The sequence below is a fragment of the Opisthocomus hoazin genome, chromosome 3 (assembly GCF_030867145.1).
Source record: "Opisthocomus hoazin isolate bOpiHoa1 chromosome 3, bOpiHoa1.hap1, whole genome shotgun sequence".
Lineage (NCBI taxonomy): Eukaryota > Metazoa > Chordata > Aves > Opisthocomiformes > Opisthocomidae > Opisthocomus > Opisthocomus hoazin.
The window spans coordinates 14,291,327-14,308,148 of NC_134416.1; the positions used below are offsets into that span (position 1 = coordinate 14,291,327).

The 16,822-nt window shown below is 47.2% G+C and overlaps 2 protein-coding genes across 3 annotated transcripts in view; one reads left to right on the forward strand and one right to left on the reverse strand.

Moving 5' to 3' along the window:
- Positions 1 to 1,831: 1,831 nt before the first annotated feature.
- On the reverse strand, positions 1,832 to 14,954 carry NTAQ1 (N-terminal glutamine amidase 1). 2 transcript variants are annotated; one of them, XM_075415602.1, is made up of 6 exons: positions 14,664 to 14,954; positions 14,242 to 14,341; positions 13,387 to 13,437; positions 11,383 to 11,531; positions 10,913 to 11,037; positions 1,832 to 2,133 (listed from the first exon to the last, which is right to left on the reverse strand). In XM_075415602.1, exons 1-6 carry the CDS (start codon positions 14,735 to 14,737, stop codon positions 2,000 to 2,002), a joined length of 633 nt encoding a protein of 210 aa, XP_075271717.1. In that variant the 5' UTR covers positions 14,738 to 14,954; the 3' UTR covers positions 1,832 to 1,999. The 2 variants fall into 2 exon arrangements, with proteins under 2 accessions (XP_075271717.1, XP_075271718.1); XM_075415603.1 differs by lacking the exon at positions 14,664 to 14,954 and having other exon boundaries at positions 14,298 to 14,656.
- Positions 14,955 to 15,285: 331 nt separating this feature from the next.
- Positions 15,286 to 16,822, forward strand: part of ATAD2 (ATPase family AAA domain containing 2) — a 33,421-nt gene continuing 31,884 nt past the window's right edge. Inside the window, exon 1 of the mRNA XM_075415604.1 lies at positions 15,286 to 15,543. Within this exon, the coding sequence (XP_075271719.1) occupies positions 15,331 to 15,543 (213 nt within the window). The 5' untranslated portion in view covers positions 15,286 to 15,330. The remainder of the gene's footprint in view (positions 15,544 to 16,822) is intronic.

A 16,822-nucleotide genomic window follows, 5' to 3' on the forward strand; every position in this document is an offset into this window, starting at 1 on the left:
GGCACCGGGTGAGCATCTATGTGGAGCCGAGCAGGCAAATTTCTGCTGCTGTGTACATTCACACCCAGTCTTGAGATCACTCAGAAATAGTAAGTAACAACATCTTCACTCACTCAAAGCACGCCTGCCACATGAGCGCTATGCCAGAAGAGCTGCCATTTCATCCAAACACCGATAAATCAGACCTTCTACACAAGTGTGTCTGGTTTAATCCAGAGCTGCACCTTCTCAGTAGAGCTCTGAGCAATAGTTTATCAGGAATCCAAAGTTCTACTATTTCAATCTCTTCTGGTGAAGCTGGTTCACAGACAGAAACCAGAGATCAACTCTCCCACTCTGCAGATGAGTGCCACAACAGCTGGCCTATCTGTAGTCCACGCTGGCACCCCAGGAATCCATGTGGCAGCAGCCCATCTGCAGAACCAACCAGCTGTGCTGCATCTGGCAACAGAAGGTCTAAGTTTCTACACTCCGCCAGCCATCATGACACAGAGAAAGAGATGTCTGGATGAAGTGAATCAATCCCACTGGTTCAATGGTCTGTCTCTGCTGTTAACGCGCCGAGTAAATTCTCTAGAACTGATGGGAGATACAGTAATAGAATACATATATAACAATACTCCTATGCAAGAGTCATATACATATAAGTATCTTTGAAGTTTTTGTATCTTTCTCTACTTACAAACAAAATTATCCCTTAATACTTCAGAGCGTTACTGCACTTTTCCTCACCAAGACTGAAGTCCATCACGAATGTTTGCTGTAGTCTCAGTCCCAGCAGGTTTCCAAGGCCTGCCTGGATAAAGCCCTGAGCAGCCTGGTCTGACCCGATTTGAACAGGAGATTGGACTAGAGACTGCCCGACCCTTCTAACCTGAATTATCCTACCCGCCTGTGATTCTATGGTATTCTAGTACGTGAAGTAGAACAGGTCCAAAATCAGAGAATTAAATACCCCATTCCAGCCTATTTCTGTAACCCCATGTTTAGGGCACTCTTCTAAGACATGGGAGACTTTGCTCCAAACCCCCGATCAGCGTGATGGCTTTCCCCCATTCGCCTGCAAGGACACAGCTTGATACCACCCCTCAGGAAATTCAGCAGCAAGCGACGCTGTATGGGGTAGGCTCTCTCATTCCCATCCCCCCAACCATATGTCCCTGCCGATTTCCTTATACCAGCAAGAGCAGCTGTCTGACCTCACGGCAAGCCAGTTCAAGGAGCTAAGAGGCAGAAAAAAGCCCCCACTTTCTGTCGGTTTAGCTTTCCTACCCTGGATTACCACGGGGCCAGACAAATGTCAAATGCAAGCACGTGGGTGCAGGTGAGCATGCACAGCCAGCGTAAGAAGCAAAAGCAACTGCATTTTCCAGCAACTGTCAGCACCAGAACAGTTTAACTGAAATGGCAGGCATTTAGTTCTCCCCTCGTACAGCACAGAAACCTAGACACTCACCTGGTTTTAGATAGTGCTTGGGAGTTCAAGAGTATACTGCTAAATATATGTTCCCTTTGTGGGTCTGGCCTTTAGGCTTCTGCAAAATAAGGCCTAATTGATAGTTAGTGGCTAAACTGAGATGCACTGTCTGTTTATATAAATGATAGAAACCATAACAAAGAAAAAAATATTGTATCTCACTTCTAAAATGTGGTGACATGTAGCAATTTGAGCTACACTGTTCAGTATTTTACGCATCTGTTACTCCAAAAGCTTTTCCTACAGCATGTAAATGCTCTTTTCAATTTGGGCACAGTAAATGGAAAAAAGTAATATGCTTGTGGTGGGATGTCTGCCTTTGATTTGACGTTAAAAACCACATTCATTCTTACATAATCAAAATAAAAGTTTTTATTCAGTTCACGATATTTCTGATTGGGTATCCTGTTTTCCCCAATACTTATTCCATGTACAGAAATGTAAACCATAAATACAACATAAAAGCAGCAAAATAAAACACACCCACTCAAAAGAGAAGAAGGGAGAACTTCCTTGTTCACTTCACTGTCCTTCCAAGGAACAGCTGTAATCAGTCTGTCTGCCAAACCGATGCACAAAGTCTGGAAGGGGGAACACTGAGCCCCATCCTACTTTGGGATCCATGCTGATGAAATCATCTAAGTTCATCTTGGAGTCTAAGAAAGGATCAGAAAAGGGAAATATTTAAGTTCGTAATGCAGCTTCTGTAGCACAGGTATACATCTATCGAAAAAATGCCCCCAAACCCCTCTTTGATAGTTCAGTTCAAAACAGCGAAGAGTTCATAGCACACTTGCTGAGCAGCAGTCTGGCAAGATTCTGCAAATTGTATTATCCTACGAAAACATCCACTCCCAGTCTCTGAAACGTTGCTTTTGACCCTGATCCCTCTCTCTGCCCATGGCAATAATCACCTTACCAGATCAGCAAGCATCCTTAGTCATTATAAACCAGTATGCATAGGAGAGAGTAAGATTTCTCCTGCAGCAGCAGCCTAGAAGGGTTGAGCAGCATCAGAGAATGAGTCCAAATAACCACAAACACAGGGAACTGCAATGCAACAGGTGCTCGTAGTCTTCTGACATTCACACAAATCTGATTACTCAAACGCAGGGGAAATATTATTCCCCTGTGAAATTCTGAACCAAATTCAACCGAGTCAGCTTTTGCACTGACTACAGAAGAACTGATCGGAGCAGCAGTCAGAACTGGAAGTTGCTTAGCATCTCTCAGATGCCATGAGCCCCTCGGCAAACCTACAATCTGTTATTCCCCAGATTACAGTATTTGCTCCGTATTTGCTTTCCCTCCAGCCCCGAACTTTGTCCTTGCTGCACACCAGCCCACTGCACGGCCAGAACACGCAGATCGGAGATAACCCGTCTGGGGTAACCCAGCCCACAGCCCAGAGGGATGCTGAGGCGAGGAAGGGCACAAACCTAGGCTGGGGGCAAACAGGGTTTTTTTTAAATCCTGAATCACTGAATAAAGTCAGAGGTGGAAACGGTTAACTGCCATAGTTCTGAGAGAAAAAGTAAGTGTGACTTACTGACAGAGTCTGATCTGCTCTGACCCCCGCAGGAGAGGCGGAAACCATTCTGTCCCATTCATGAGTCCTAGAGAGCTCAGTGCAAAGTGCTGGTGCGCAGCTTGGGGTTCAGGTGCCTTACACATACTTTTTCTGGAGCTTGCCTGATATAAGCTTTGCTGACTCAGAACCACACTGATCAGAGGTTTCTGATTCCTCAGCCTATTCAGCTCTGACTACAAACACCCGTGGGCCTGTTAGTTTATGTTCTCACTGATGATCTGTGCAAATAATTTTCTTAAATGCCCATTAAAAGAAAACCGGAAGAGAATGAGTTTAAACAACAGCGTGGAAGAGCCGCCGGATTTACTGCTATAGCTCTCCTGCTGTATTTAAGTACTTATTTTAACATGGATGATTCATTTGTGCATTTAAGGATTAAGAACTAAACAAGAGTAGGCTCTAATGAATGGATTAGAAAAGCCATAGGATAGAATTTGCTTCAGCTGAAAAAAGCTTGTGCAATTAGGCTTACCATTAAGGAGAGCGTAAGTGAGGAAGGGAAGACGATGTTCAGGAATCCCAGACCCGGCAGTCCCAGCCATAATCCAGCCCCCGAAGCCCTCTGCTCACACCACACCTGCACTACGGCATAGCTTTGCAGCTTGCCTAATCTCAGCTCTCACCACTTCCGAAGGCTGGCCCCTTATTATTGTTAACCTGTTTGGGCTCTGCACATTGAAAATCCTTACGTCCAGCCAAGCATCTTCCTGCTGCTGAAGTGAGTCTGGCAGAACAGGGCCAATTTCTGCCCGACCATGTGGGGATTTCAAATAGCACAAGCCCAGGAATTTGCTGTTGTAGCTCAAGAACAATTAGTAGCAGGTAACAGCTCTTGCTTGCTGGTAGACCGGTAAGTCTGTTTTCCAATTCCCAACTTACCTTTTCCTCCCAAATGCTTTTGTTTTAAAATTAATGTGATTCTTCATATAGTTTAAGGTTTGAAAGATAAACAATTCCCTGCTTTGTGTGCAGTGAGCACAGTAGAACAATAATTTCATAAAACTGTTCTGTGAATGCTAAAGAAGCCCACTGGGGATTTTTCCAGTAGAGTTACAAACATAGCAACTGTTGTTAGCAACATGGAATTTGCTGTCACAATGTCTGTAGGAAGTGAAATATTCTCTTAAATTCAGAAGGATTGTGGCAGAGCATAACACAGTTCATCAGAGAAGTTTAATGAAAGGAAAAATTCACAGAAGTGAAGAACAGATGGTCTAAGAACCGGTCAGTAGATGGCACTGAAGCAGTACGAGAGCGATCCATAGGAAAAAACATAGTGAGACCTCTCCTCATGTGCTGTATCTGAACGCCATGTACACCACGCTAGACCTTACAGCTTTAGGAAACAGCTCGGCAAAAACGCATACTTTATATAATCTTTATACAAGGTCAAGTGCAGCATAATTTTTTTTATATATATATTTACATTACACATGCAGTCCTCCTCAGGTGCTGTGGCTGTCACAGTAGCCTGCAGAGCCAATGCCTCCTCTTTGACCAAACCCACTTTGTAACACACGCACACTGTCAGTGAGACCTAGCTGGCGCATTCTGGGATTCTTGCATAATTTTCTTTTTTTCAGTCAAGTCTGACACTTTTGCCCTGAGCAGGGATGAAATAAAAGGCCACGCACTATCAGAGGGCACTGTTAGCCACAATACTTGTGGCTTCTGCCAACAGTAGGTCAAAAGCAGTGTTTCACCCAAGCCTCGGCATGGCTCACAGACCTTGCACTAACTCTGCGTCACGACAGCTGCCGAAGCGCTGCTGGAAGTCAGCAAGCCTGAAGCAAAGCCTCCAAGATCAGTTCTGCTGCTGTCTAACCTCCGGGGCACCTAAAATACTTTAAAAGTTGGGCTCTTCACAGACTTGCATAGGCATCCACTCAGATCCCCCTCCCTTGCCTGAGCAGGCAGAGGGCTTTTTGCAGGTAGAGTTGGAAAGGCCGTTACCACGCTCAGCTGGATGGTGCTGTCCCCACAGCTGAGACGTAACTGACCCTGTAAACCACCCTGGTCCATCTTAGCACAAAACAAAGCTCATCATCTCAAAATATCTTCCACAGTAAGCAGTGTACATTCAATAAGCCATTCACAGTATTTAAATACTCCTATACTTAGTTGTACCTTTATAGCCTCTATCCTGACTTGATCCTTTACTTCCACAAAAGCTCATGAAGTAAGGACCAAACTTGACAGACTGGAGCTCTACTCTCAAATGAGAGGAGCAGAAGGTTCCCATGAAGTGCATACCAGTTACTTCTATCCCTATCAGTGCTTTCCTTTTTGCTTTCACTAGGATCCTACCACCACCTCAGAGCGGAGATACAGAAAGAAACTGCAGACATCTGCCTGGCCTCTGTCTAGCAACTTGCCTGTTACATTGATGTGTTACACACAGTGCCTCCACAATTTCTCAGCTGTCCTACTCATGCTCTTCAAAACAAGAACAAAAAAATAAAACCCCACCATTTGTGGCTAACAGGGATTTTAATAATAGTAATAAAAATAACAAAAAGCCTTTACAAATCAATCCTGCCAGTGTGCTACCAAACACCTAGAGAGAACTGAAATTCAAACGAATGCTTATCAGTGTTAGAGCTGATGCTAACAGTCGCATATAAGCCGTAAGACCATCTGTTCTGAGTAATTTCGAAATGCACTGTGCAAGCTGTACTGTACACAGGCCGGCAGTAAGGAGGGCTGATCTCATCAGCAGTCATAAAACTAAGCAGAATGAGACCTCATTAATCTGTGGAAAGAAGACTTAAAAAACCCTAGGCTGGGCTCACCAGCCCGAGAATGATGAATCTGTGCCCCAAATAGCATCATCTTAATTTTCATTATTTGAACAAAACACCAGATTCGCCCTTGTTTTCCTTCAACAGGAGGCCATTGGCAACCAGGAGGGACCAGGGGAATCTGCTGCAGCTCAGGTACGTGCTTTGCAGCAGAGCTGCTCTGCGGACAGGGCTGGGTGAGAAAGCACCATGCACCCAGGTAGGTTCGCCAGCACACACAGCAGCAGAGCAGAACAGAGGCCAGAGCAACGCCAGTGAGAAACATAGAGGCCTAGCTCTGGGAAACGGCTAGAGCACAGCCAGCTGCAAAAGGCTAATGCTTAGCACATGAGTTCTGATGAGATACAGAGGAGACTGAGGTTTTTCTGTTTAGTTGGTCAGTTTGTGGTTGTTTGGTTTAAAAAAAAAAAACAACAAAAAAAAAACCACCCTTAATGTTCTCTTTATAAAAAAAAAATAATCACCTAGATGAAGATCAGTGACAAGTGGTGTCCCTCAGGGGTCTGTGCTGGGACCAGAACTGTTTAATACCTTCATCAATGACATACACAGCGAGAGCAAGTGCCCCCTCTGCAAGTCTGCAGATGACACCAAGCTGAATGGTGCAGCTGACACACCAGAAGGACGGGATGCCATCCAGAGGGACCTGGACAAGCTGGAGAGGCGGGCCCATGTGAACTTCATGAAGTTCAGTAAGCCCAAATGCAGGGTCCTGCACATGGGTCAGGGCAACGTCCACTATCAATACAGGCTGGGGGATGAAGGGACTGAGAGCAGCCCTGCCAAGAAGGGCTTGGGGGTGTCAGTTGACAAGAAGCTCAACGTGACCCAGCTATGTGCGCTTGCAGCCTAGAAGGCCAACCATATCCTGGGCTGCATCAAAAGCAGCATGGCCAGCAGGTCAAGGGAGGGGATTCTGCCACTCTGCTCTGCTCTGGTGAGACCTCACCTGGAGTCCTGCGTCCAGTTCTGGAGCCCTCAGCATAGCAAAGACATGGACCTGCTGGAGCGGGTCCAGAGGAAGCCCACAAATATTATCAGAGGGATGGAGCACCTCTCTTACGAGGAAAGGTTGAAAGAGTTGGGGCTGTTCAGCCTGGAGAAGAGGAGGCTTCAGAGACACCTTAGAGCAGCCTGCCAGTACCTGAAGGGGCCTGCAAGAAGGCTGGAGAGGGACTTTTTACAAGGGCATGGAGTGATAGGACAAGGGGTAATGGCTCTAAGCTGAAAATGGGAGATTTAGATTAGCTACAAGGAAGAAGTATTTTACTCTGAGGGTGGTGAAACTGTGTTCCAGGGTTGCCCAGAGAGGTGGTAGATACCCCATCCCTGGAAACATCCTTGGTTGTATAGATGGGGCTCTGAGCAACCTGGTCCAGTTGAAGATGTCCCTGCTCACTGCAGAGGCTTGGACTAGATGACCTCTAAAGGTCCCTTCCAGCCCAAACTACTCTATGATTCCAGCTTCAATTATTTTAAGCATGGACTGAAATTTATGACTCAAGATAAGCTCATTTTAGAAGGTCTATTTTGCAACCCCACGAGCAGCACAAATAGTTTAAGAATTATTCCTTTTGAGCTAGTAGTAGGAAAAAACATGCTTAATTGCTCACCGATCGAGATTTCTCAACTCAATTCCAAAAGTAATTTCATGGTCATTAAACATTTCCTGATACACTTCAAAAAAACGATCACTGGTCCCAGTATCCTTGTCCTAGCTTCACTTTGGGTAATGACATTATCCTATTCAGCTTACATCTGACTTAGATACCACAGAATTTTCTTTTCCGAAGTGTCATATTCAGGCTTAACAGCTGCTCTGCTCTGGAAGAGGCAGTATTTTAGAGCAAACACTCCTGTCTTTTTAAGTTTACTAAAGCTTCAAAACCAAGTGGGATAAGAAGAGTAGTGTATATAAATGTAACCAATATGCTTTAACAATAGCAAACTGTATCAACACAACAGTACCGGAGTGCTGATTATATTTAAATACCAAGAGTTCATGGGCACGTTTCTTTTTAACGGCACAATGCCCATACATTAAAAAAAGACTAATACATTTTAATCATTTTTTCAGTCTTCAAACATTTAATATCAAAGACATATAGCAAACAATTAATATAAAAACCTTGTATGCTTTTGTAATATGTTATGTTTATTATATGTTATGTTTACTATTATGTTTATTATATGTTTATGTAATATCTTCTCAAGTGTTTAGGAATTTGGCTACTGTACATGACAGCAAAATAATAATTATAATAATAATAAACAATGTTCTGAGCTAGATGTGCCTCACAAAGAAATTGATACTAAAACAATATGTGGTCAATTCTGTTAGCCATTAACATGAAATGTGTATGCAATTTAATCTTACACAAACACTAACACAGAAAGCAGGGTACTTTAGTGAAACACCAGGGAGAAAACACTTATCTGCAGTTTGGCAGGCAGTGAACGTTAATACCCCAGGCTCTTTTACAACAACAAAAGGTCTGCCACCCAGTTTTCCATCAACTTTAAACTAAGGTGCTTTTGTGCCTGATAAAACTGTGCTGAGACATTACTTTACCAGTCTCTTAAAGGAAGAGAATTACCAGTTCCACTTGTTGACAGCAATACTGTCTAAACCTGCATGCTAGCCTGCAGGACACGTGCTCATCTACGGAACTGCTCCACTGAAACACAGGACTTAGATGCATTCAAAAGTTCAAGCACGCGCTTCCTCCACAACAGTTAAACCCAAACTCCTCACTGACTCACAGCACCAACACTGCAGCGCTTACTACTGCAAGGTATCTCGAGTGAATACAGGGAAGACAAAAAAATAAAGCTGAAGAAACTGGTACTGAATGAAAGACAACTTGAACTAGACTACCTAGATCTGATAGTCTATTCCTGTTCTGACCCAGATCTTGAAGCTACCCAGTGAGTGACCTTCCACTGTCACTGGGTGCAGGGTAACCAGCTTCTTTCATCTGCAACATTCGGCCAACCAACCAGGAGCACAGAACTGGAACACTGTGTACAGCCTGGTGCTCCTCAGCACAAAAAACACTGACATGGTGGAGTGAGCCCAGAAGAGGAACATCAAGTTGTTCGGGGTGGGAGAACACGATATTCAAGGAGAGGCTAAGAGAACTGGGCCTGTTCAGTCTTAAACAGAAAAGATCAAGGGGAGACCTGCCCAGAGGACACAAGGAAGACTGAAACAGAGCCTTCTTGGAAGAGCCTGGTGCCAAGACAAGACGCAGAACAAGCAAAGTGGAACATGGGAAATTCTCATTACATATTAAGGATTATTTTTTTTTTTTAAAACCATGACACTGGTCAAATATTAGAACAGACTGCCCCGAAAGGTGGTGGAATCTCCACTCCTCGGGGTGTTCAAGACTAGACTGAGCCTTAAGTAACCCCTGTTTTGAGCAGGTGTTGGACTGGATGACCTACGGATGTTTCTTTCAGCATGGCAAGGTACAGAGCAAAGAAATAAAGAGCAGAGGAATGACGATCTACGTATCTTTCACCATCTACCAACATCACAGAGACAATCTGGAGGTCGGCTGAGACCATGTGGCTGCTGCTCATCAGCGAGGCCAAGCTCAGCCAAGCACGACAGGTAAAGGGAGAGTTACAGGGTCTGCAGCTACAGAGTGATTCACTACAGCTGGAGGTACATGTACACATCTGCAACTGCCGAGTCATTCTGTAACTTACTATCCACAAATAACATTTTCTACTTTTGATCTGAGTAGAATTTTTTCACCTTCCTGGTCTGGCCTAATCTAGATTCCTCACACTTCCATCAGCCCTCAACAAGAGAGCTAATTTCTACAGGCAAAAAGTCCTCAGCACCTAGGAGGCTCCAGCTAACAGCAAACCGTGAACTGCAGTTCAGGCATCCTCCACTCCCTTTGTATAAAACTTTACTGGAGATAAGGGCCAAGACATACAATTTAAGGTGCTTCATAACCTGGATCATCTAGAAAACACCTAAAGCTTCACAATGAAGACTACATCTATGCTCCTGCCCACGTTCGTAATTCATTTCTACTCCAGTGTGAAACACCAAGATTCCTTAGAAGCCAAAGCAGAGACTGAGAATTAACTTCCCAGCAACTTAAAACCACAATCAACTTGGACCTAAACACAAAACGTGTTTCTTTGACCTTGCCTTCTCCAACATAAACACACAGCAGTACTGCATTATTTAAAAAAAAGGCAACAAAACCAAGCATGCAGAGCAGTAACATGAAAACCCTTTCAAAGAGAAACTTCACCATGCTCTTCTCCATCTGGGAAGAAAATGAGTGAACAAAACAAACACATGGCAAATGTTAGTCAGCTTGCCAAACACAGGACTAGGATAAGCTGAAGTGCTGTGTGATAAGAATGGTTTAAGCAGCTCTGTAGAACAGAAGAAAGAGATGGCAAGTCTTTACTTCTCTCTGCTTGGCCCCCAGGCTATTACCTAGACTATCACTTAAAAGAGGCTTAAGGCTTGGGGAAAAATTTGCTGACTTTCCAGATTGCCTTAACGTGCCCTCAGGTCCATTCACCTGGCAGCAAAACCTCAAACACCTCGTGCAGGCAAACCCAACACGCTGAGCAGAGCCTGAAAACTTCCCCCTGTCAAAACAGCCAGCTCTGGCAGGATGGGACCTGCCAGCTGAAGTGTAGTATAAGCAGAGTGTTCAAAATTCACTTTGTGACCCCGAAGCAAGTTATTTGGCCTCTTCGCTTCAGCTCCCCGCTGTAATCAGAGCACAGTATTACTTATCTCTCATTCTCTGCTCAGCTTATGAAGATCAGTAATTAATGTTTGGTAACAATAAATGCCAGGAGGCATGCTAGACTTTACATGTTCAGAAAAGGAAGTGCCAAATGCTTCAGAGACATTTTTTTTTTTCTCCCCATAGGAAATAATAAGCTAGCTGGATGTGCTTCTGGACACATGTTAAGGAGACATATTTATTTCTTGTGTGCATCTTGGACCATGCCTTTCAACACTGTCAGCAGGAAACAGGAGCTCTTGCAGCTTACCTGCAGTTTCAATGCACGGGTATGAAGGAGGAGGTTTCTGCCATTTCCCATTTGCATCTTTCATATGAGATCTGTCTGAAGCAAATGTCTTCAGGTACAAATCTGCTTGAATCATTCTGATTTTCCTAAATCAAACAAAATTCTATCAAAACATGTATGTATGCAATACCACATTAGTCACTTAGAACAAGAACAACTTCCCTTCCTCCCATCAAGGAGCATTAATTTCATTAAATACATAAATCAGCAATATCATGCCAAGCAGCTGAAACAATTAACAAGACACTACAATAGTAAAGAAAATGGCCTTTGATGACTAAGGCAAACAGCTTTAGAAAAATAACACAGTGCATTTATTTATTTTACCAGAGTATAGCAAAAAAACCTCTGTGACCACGCATCCACAAAGACAACTTCAACTTTGATTTCATGAAATTAACACCCATGGTCTTTATATTTTATGTCACCACCTGTGAAATTCTGGACGAAGGCTGTCATCCAACCTAAAGGTCTCCACACTGTACATGTCAAAAGGACACGGAAACGGCAACACTGTGTCAAGATCATAAATGAAGTTCTGCTCCCCGCTGGAAACATGAAGTAGGATAACATGATAGTCCTGGGAAGAAAGGTAATTGCCATTAGTTAAACAGCTGCTCACCAGAAAGCAGCAAAGGGAGTGAAAAAAAATGCTTCCTAAAAGCAGAAGCTACAGATCCTTTCTTTAAATCATGCTTTCTGTCCTTGAAGTACTAAGCCTGCAACATTTCTGGCACTATTACTCCTAAGAAAACAGCACATCTCTTTCATGTCCCACACCAAAGCACAAATATTGAGCAGGATAAGCATTTTTGTCTTAGACCCTGTCCTAAATAAAAAGTTGACAGCAATATATGATGATAGGTAAACATTATCTAGTGATGTCTTCTAAGAGATGTCGCACCTGTTGCAGTAACATGGTTTGTGAATTTGAGTACTGGGTGTTTAGCTGCCAGAAGCTCCCAAATAAGCATACAACTGAAAAGGCAGCAGACGGCCCAGATCAAGAGGGCTGCAGGAGTACGGCGAATTCCTGTAGTAGCTCTTGAAGTTGGGAAAACACACCTATGGTACTACATCACACTTTTTCAAGCTAACTATTTTGTCTTGACACTTGAGTTAGAGGAGCAGTTTTGCTCCTTAACTTGTAAGATATGTAGGTGTGGTGGAGGTTTGGAGGTGCTGCAGTTACTTATGTCAGATGGCAGGTACATCTGTTTTCAAAAATTAAACTGAAGGTAGCTGCTAACAGCTTAAAGCTTACATTAAATCCACTCAAAAAAAGAGTTTGAAGCACTGTTTTTCGACATTTTTCAATATTAAACAAAACCACAAAGGGACTGGAATGAAAAAGATCTTGGGCAAGCTATTTTGCCAGATCAATATACATGTATAACTGTGTGCAACAATATTTAGAGGAATCTGTTACAGTGTGTAACTACAGACTTTACATATCTTACAATCCACTGAAACACATGAAATCCACATTCTGTGGTGGCCTTTCCTGACTCTTCTCTTCCTTTTTAGACCATCTTCGTAACAGTCAGATCTCTTTTTAAAACTAAACCTTTTTTTGTACTACAAATAAACTGGCATTTTGGGAGAGAATGAATGATTTGGAAATCACAGAATGACAGAAATTTGCAGATTATTTTGCAGAATTTCAGAAACACAAATTGCCACAAGAAATGGAGATACTTAAATAAACAGATAAATGCCAGGTAACTGAAACTGTAATGATACATTATTTGAAAGGAATTCTGTAGTGGCAAGTTACTGAATTGCATTAACTGATCAAACAACACTCCAATGCCACCATTTATGGTTCGGTTTAATTGCTGACACCTGAATACTTGTATTTTTCTATCCTCTGTCAGGCCTACAGGGGTATTGTCATCCATCTACTTCTTAGAAGTACAGATATCTACTTAAAATTCTACAAAGCTGGTAGCCTCAACAATATCCGCATAATAATTTTCACAAATCTGTCACTCTCCCCAATGTTAAGGTTTGTCACCTGTAGATTTTACTGACTGCCTCGCTGTTAATTTACTGTAAATGTTAAAAAGGAGCATCAGATTTAGGCTCTTTCACAAATCTGTTATAAGAGAATAACAAATATTAATACAAAACTATACAATGGTTGAGGTTGGAAGGAGGCCATTTGGTCCAACCCCCTGCTCAAGCAGGGCCGTCTAGAGCCAACTAATCAGGACCATGTCCAGATGGCTTTTCAATCTCTCTAAGGACGGAGACTCCACAACCTCTCTGAGCAACCTGCTCCAGCGTTCCATCACCCTCACAGTGAGAAAGTGTTTTTTCACATTCAGATGGAACACTGTTACAGTGAAGACAGCTGATGCTGCCCATGTCTGATCCCACAGCTATCAACTACAGAAGCAAGCACTCAAAATTACTGAGAACAGAACACTTACCCAGACAACAGGCTCATCTCCAGGTCCCAATTTCTGCTTCCAGAGTGGAATCTGAAAGTTATAAGCAAATATATACGAAGTGAATAAAACCTCTGAGATTAATATAAATTAATTTGGGGATAATTAGTTAGTTCTTTGCTAACATATCCACTTCATCAGCTTACACCTGTGCTGCAGTCAGAAAGTTTTCTCCAGTTTCTATCTTCCAGGAGCATGAAGTTGGAGATACTATTCTAGATAATGCAATACAACCATTTTCCTACCCTGACAGATTACAGGGAATCACAGAATCATGGACTGGTAGCAGTTGGAAGGGACCTCTGTGGGTCATCTAGTCCAACCCCCCTGCTGAAGCAGGGTCACCTACAGCAGGCTGCACAGGACCCTGTCCAGGAGGGTCTTGAATATCTCCAGAGAAGGGGACTCCACAACCTCCCTGGGCAGCCTGTTCCAGTGCTCTGTCACCCTCAGAGGGAAGAAGTTCTTCCTCGTGTTCAGACAGAACTTCCTGTGCCTCAGTTTGTGCCCGTTGGCCCTTGTCCTGTCTCTGGGCACCACTGAAAAGAGCTTGGCCCCATCCTCCTGACACCCACCCTTCAGATATTTATAAGCATTTATGAGGTCCCCTCTCAGCCTTTTCTTCTCCAGGCTAAAAGAATTCCCCTCACAGCTCACGCGGACACCATGCCTCTTCCCACGGCCCGAACGCATCAACCAACCGAGCGATCCGGCGCGGCGGGGTCTGCACGCCCCCGCGCCGCAGGGAGCTGCCGGAGGGGTCGGGCTGCAGGCCCAGGCCCAGGCCCACCTGCGCCCAGAGGCCGGAGTCCCTCCGCGGCCGCCTCGCCCACTCACCGTCCTCCTGTCGTTGGATATGAAAACCGCATAGAACTCCTCTAGCGGGTACTGACCCTGGCTCCTGATGTACTCGCAAAGTTTCCAAACGTTTTCTTCACTGCAAAACACGGGAATTGGTTCATCTTCGCCCACCCCCAGCTTCATTTTCAGTGACCACCAGCGAGCCGGGCGGCGACGCCCGCCGGACACCGCCCGGCCCGAACCCCGCCCGCGGCCGGGGGCTCTCCAGCTCGCACCCCCGCTTCGGACGAGCCCCTGGGCCCAGGCACAGGCCGACACGACCCGCCACGACCGCGCACGGCTCCCGCCGCCTCGGACACCGCGTCACGGGCACCGGGGAGGGGGGAGCGGCCCTCACGGCCCCCGCCTCACGGGAACGGGGAGGGGGTTGGCCCCTCACGGCCCCCGACCGCCCTCACCAGTAGCAGCTGGTGTAGGCGCAGGCGGGGCGGGGCGGAACCGCCGTCTCGTAGGCGGCCGCCGGCCGCGCCATGGCCGGCCTGGGAAAGAGGGAGGAAGGGCGGCGCAGGAAGTGCCGGGCGCGGCGGGAGCCACCGGCTACGCCTTCCCCAAGGAAACGCGGCAGCGCGGCGGGGCCGCCATCCCGGCTCCGCTCAGGAGCGCGCAGGGCTGCGGGGAGCGCGGCCGCTCTGGCCCGGGGATCCCCGGGACGAGAGGCAGCCCAGGAGCGCGGCCCCTTTAAGCGGCGACCCCGCCCCCTGCCGGCAGGAAGTGGCGGAGGGGCGGGCGCCGCCGAGCCAATCCCCCGCCGGCCAAACAACCGGTTCCAACTTTTACGCGCCAAAAATATCGAACGGCCTCAGCGCGACGCGTGTCCCTCCGCAGCCCGGGCCGGGACTATCTTCCGGAGGGAACAGGGGCTGCGGGGAGTAGCGGGGCGGAGCGCGCGCCGCCGGTTTCCCGCGGGGGGCGGGGCGGCGGCGCCCCGGCGGCCCTCGGGGCAGGCGGGAGGGAGGCGGGCGGCGCGGGCGGAGGGATCCGCGGGAAGGGCGGTGCGCGGGCTGCGGCGGCGGAACCGCCCCCTCCCCGTTCGTCATCCCCCGGTACGTTCCGTTCCGCTCCGCCATGGTGGTCCTGCGGAGCGGCGCCGCCCGGCCCGCCGGCCCCGCGGCCCGCGACAGCCGCCGACGACGCCCCCCCGCCCTCTTCGACCTGACCGACTCCAGCTCCGAGTTCATCTCCTTGGAGCCCTCCGCGCTCAGCAGCCGCCGCGGCTGGACCCACTCCGGGGCCGCCAGCGCCGCGGGGGCCCGGGGCGCCCGGAGGACGGGCGAGGCCGTGAGTACCGGGCCGGGGGGCTGCGGGGCGGGGGGCGCCGGGCCCGGCCTCCGGGAGGGGACGGAAGCGGGTGCCAACGGGGAGGGGGGGGTGGAAGCCAGAAAAAGTCGAGTGTTTTCTGTTTCTCTGTTTCCCCTTCCCCGTTTATCTGGACTAAATCAGTTTCATAAGAAGTCACATTGAAAAGGTCTGAGAGACCGCTTGGCTTTAGTTGCGGTGACGCTGGTGGGGCGAGCGCTCGCTGCTTGGGTGCTAAAAACGCCAAAAACCCACGCCGGGCCCCCAGGCTGGCGCCCCGTGGCCAGGCGTGCCCCCCGGAGAAGCGCAGCTCTGCCCGGGGACCGGGACCGGTTTGCGCTTTGTCAAGGCACTGAGGCGCCTAACCCAAAATGGCAGAAGTTCTGCTTGACGCTTTTTGAGAATTTTAATCTGCCCTGGGGGAAAGGAGACGACTTGGGAGACGGTGAAGGACGTCGAGCAGTCCGCGTCTCCCTGTTGCAGCCGTAATAACCCAGCCGCTTCGCTTTGGGACGTTCGTGGTTTTTAACGTAGCCTTCCGAAGCCGCAGCTCCGCTCTCTCCACGTCGGGCTCTCCTCCGCCGGGTCCCCTGCGGGACCGTGAGGAGTAACGGCGGAGCAGCTCCAGCTCAGAAGGGGTCTGCTCCTCGCAGCGGACCCTCTTTGCCTCCAGCAGAACTCTTTCAGGATTTTCGAGTTGTTGTGGATTAATACCATTTTATGTTATTTCAAGACTGCTGAACTAAGAAGGAAGAGATCCGTGGGGTGCGGGGGCTGGGTGTTTTTTTTTTCTTTGCAAACAGTCATGGAATCTGCTTGAAGGTCACTGCTTTGCGAAGTCCGCGCTGGAAACGGTTGCCGGAGGCTGCAAGGGAGTCCAGCTGCACGCGGGGGAAGGCTGTGCAAAGTCGGGCAGATAACGCACCTGGCATGTGTGGAGAGCAGGAATCAGGAAACTAAATATCAACTTTGAACTGAAACCAAACCAGAGTCATCATTATGAAACTGGTTATAAGGTTCCTCTTTGTTTTGGTTTCTTCCCCCCCCCCCCCCCTTTTTGCAGACCTTTCCCATGCCTTCAGGCATGGAGTCATTCTTACTTCATCTGTAGGATGGCCGGGCTCTGCTCAAGTGTTCTGACTGCAGAGGCCTTGCAGGACTGCCCTAGGTGACGGAGGTGGTGGTGCTGGCTGCATCTGCAAGTCCTAATACCTCTTTCCTAACTTATTGACGTGAAAGGACTTGGCAGTGGCAGCTTTTG

Bases quoted from the DNA above. Each gene is read 5' to 3' on its own strand.
- NTAQ1 (XM_075415602.1), bottom strand. From the start codon at position 14,737: ATGGCGCGGCCGGCGGCCGCCTACGAGACGGCGGTTCCGCCCCGCCCC. The intron at 11,038-11,382 runs GTGGTGACATAA...TGTTTGATTTAG, and splicing joins CTTCGTCCAGAATTTCACAG to GAAAATCAGAATGATTCAAG. The intron at 2,134-10,912 runs GTAAGCTGCAAG...ATCCTTTCTTAG, and splicing joins CCCGTGCATTGAAACTGCAG to ACTCCAAGATGAACTTAGAT.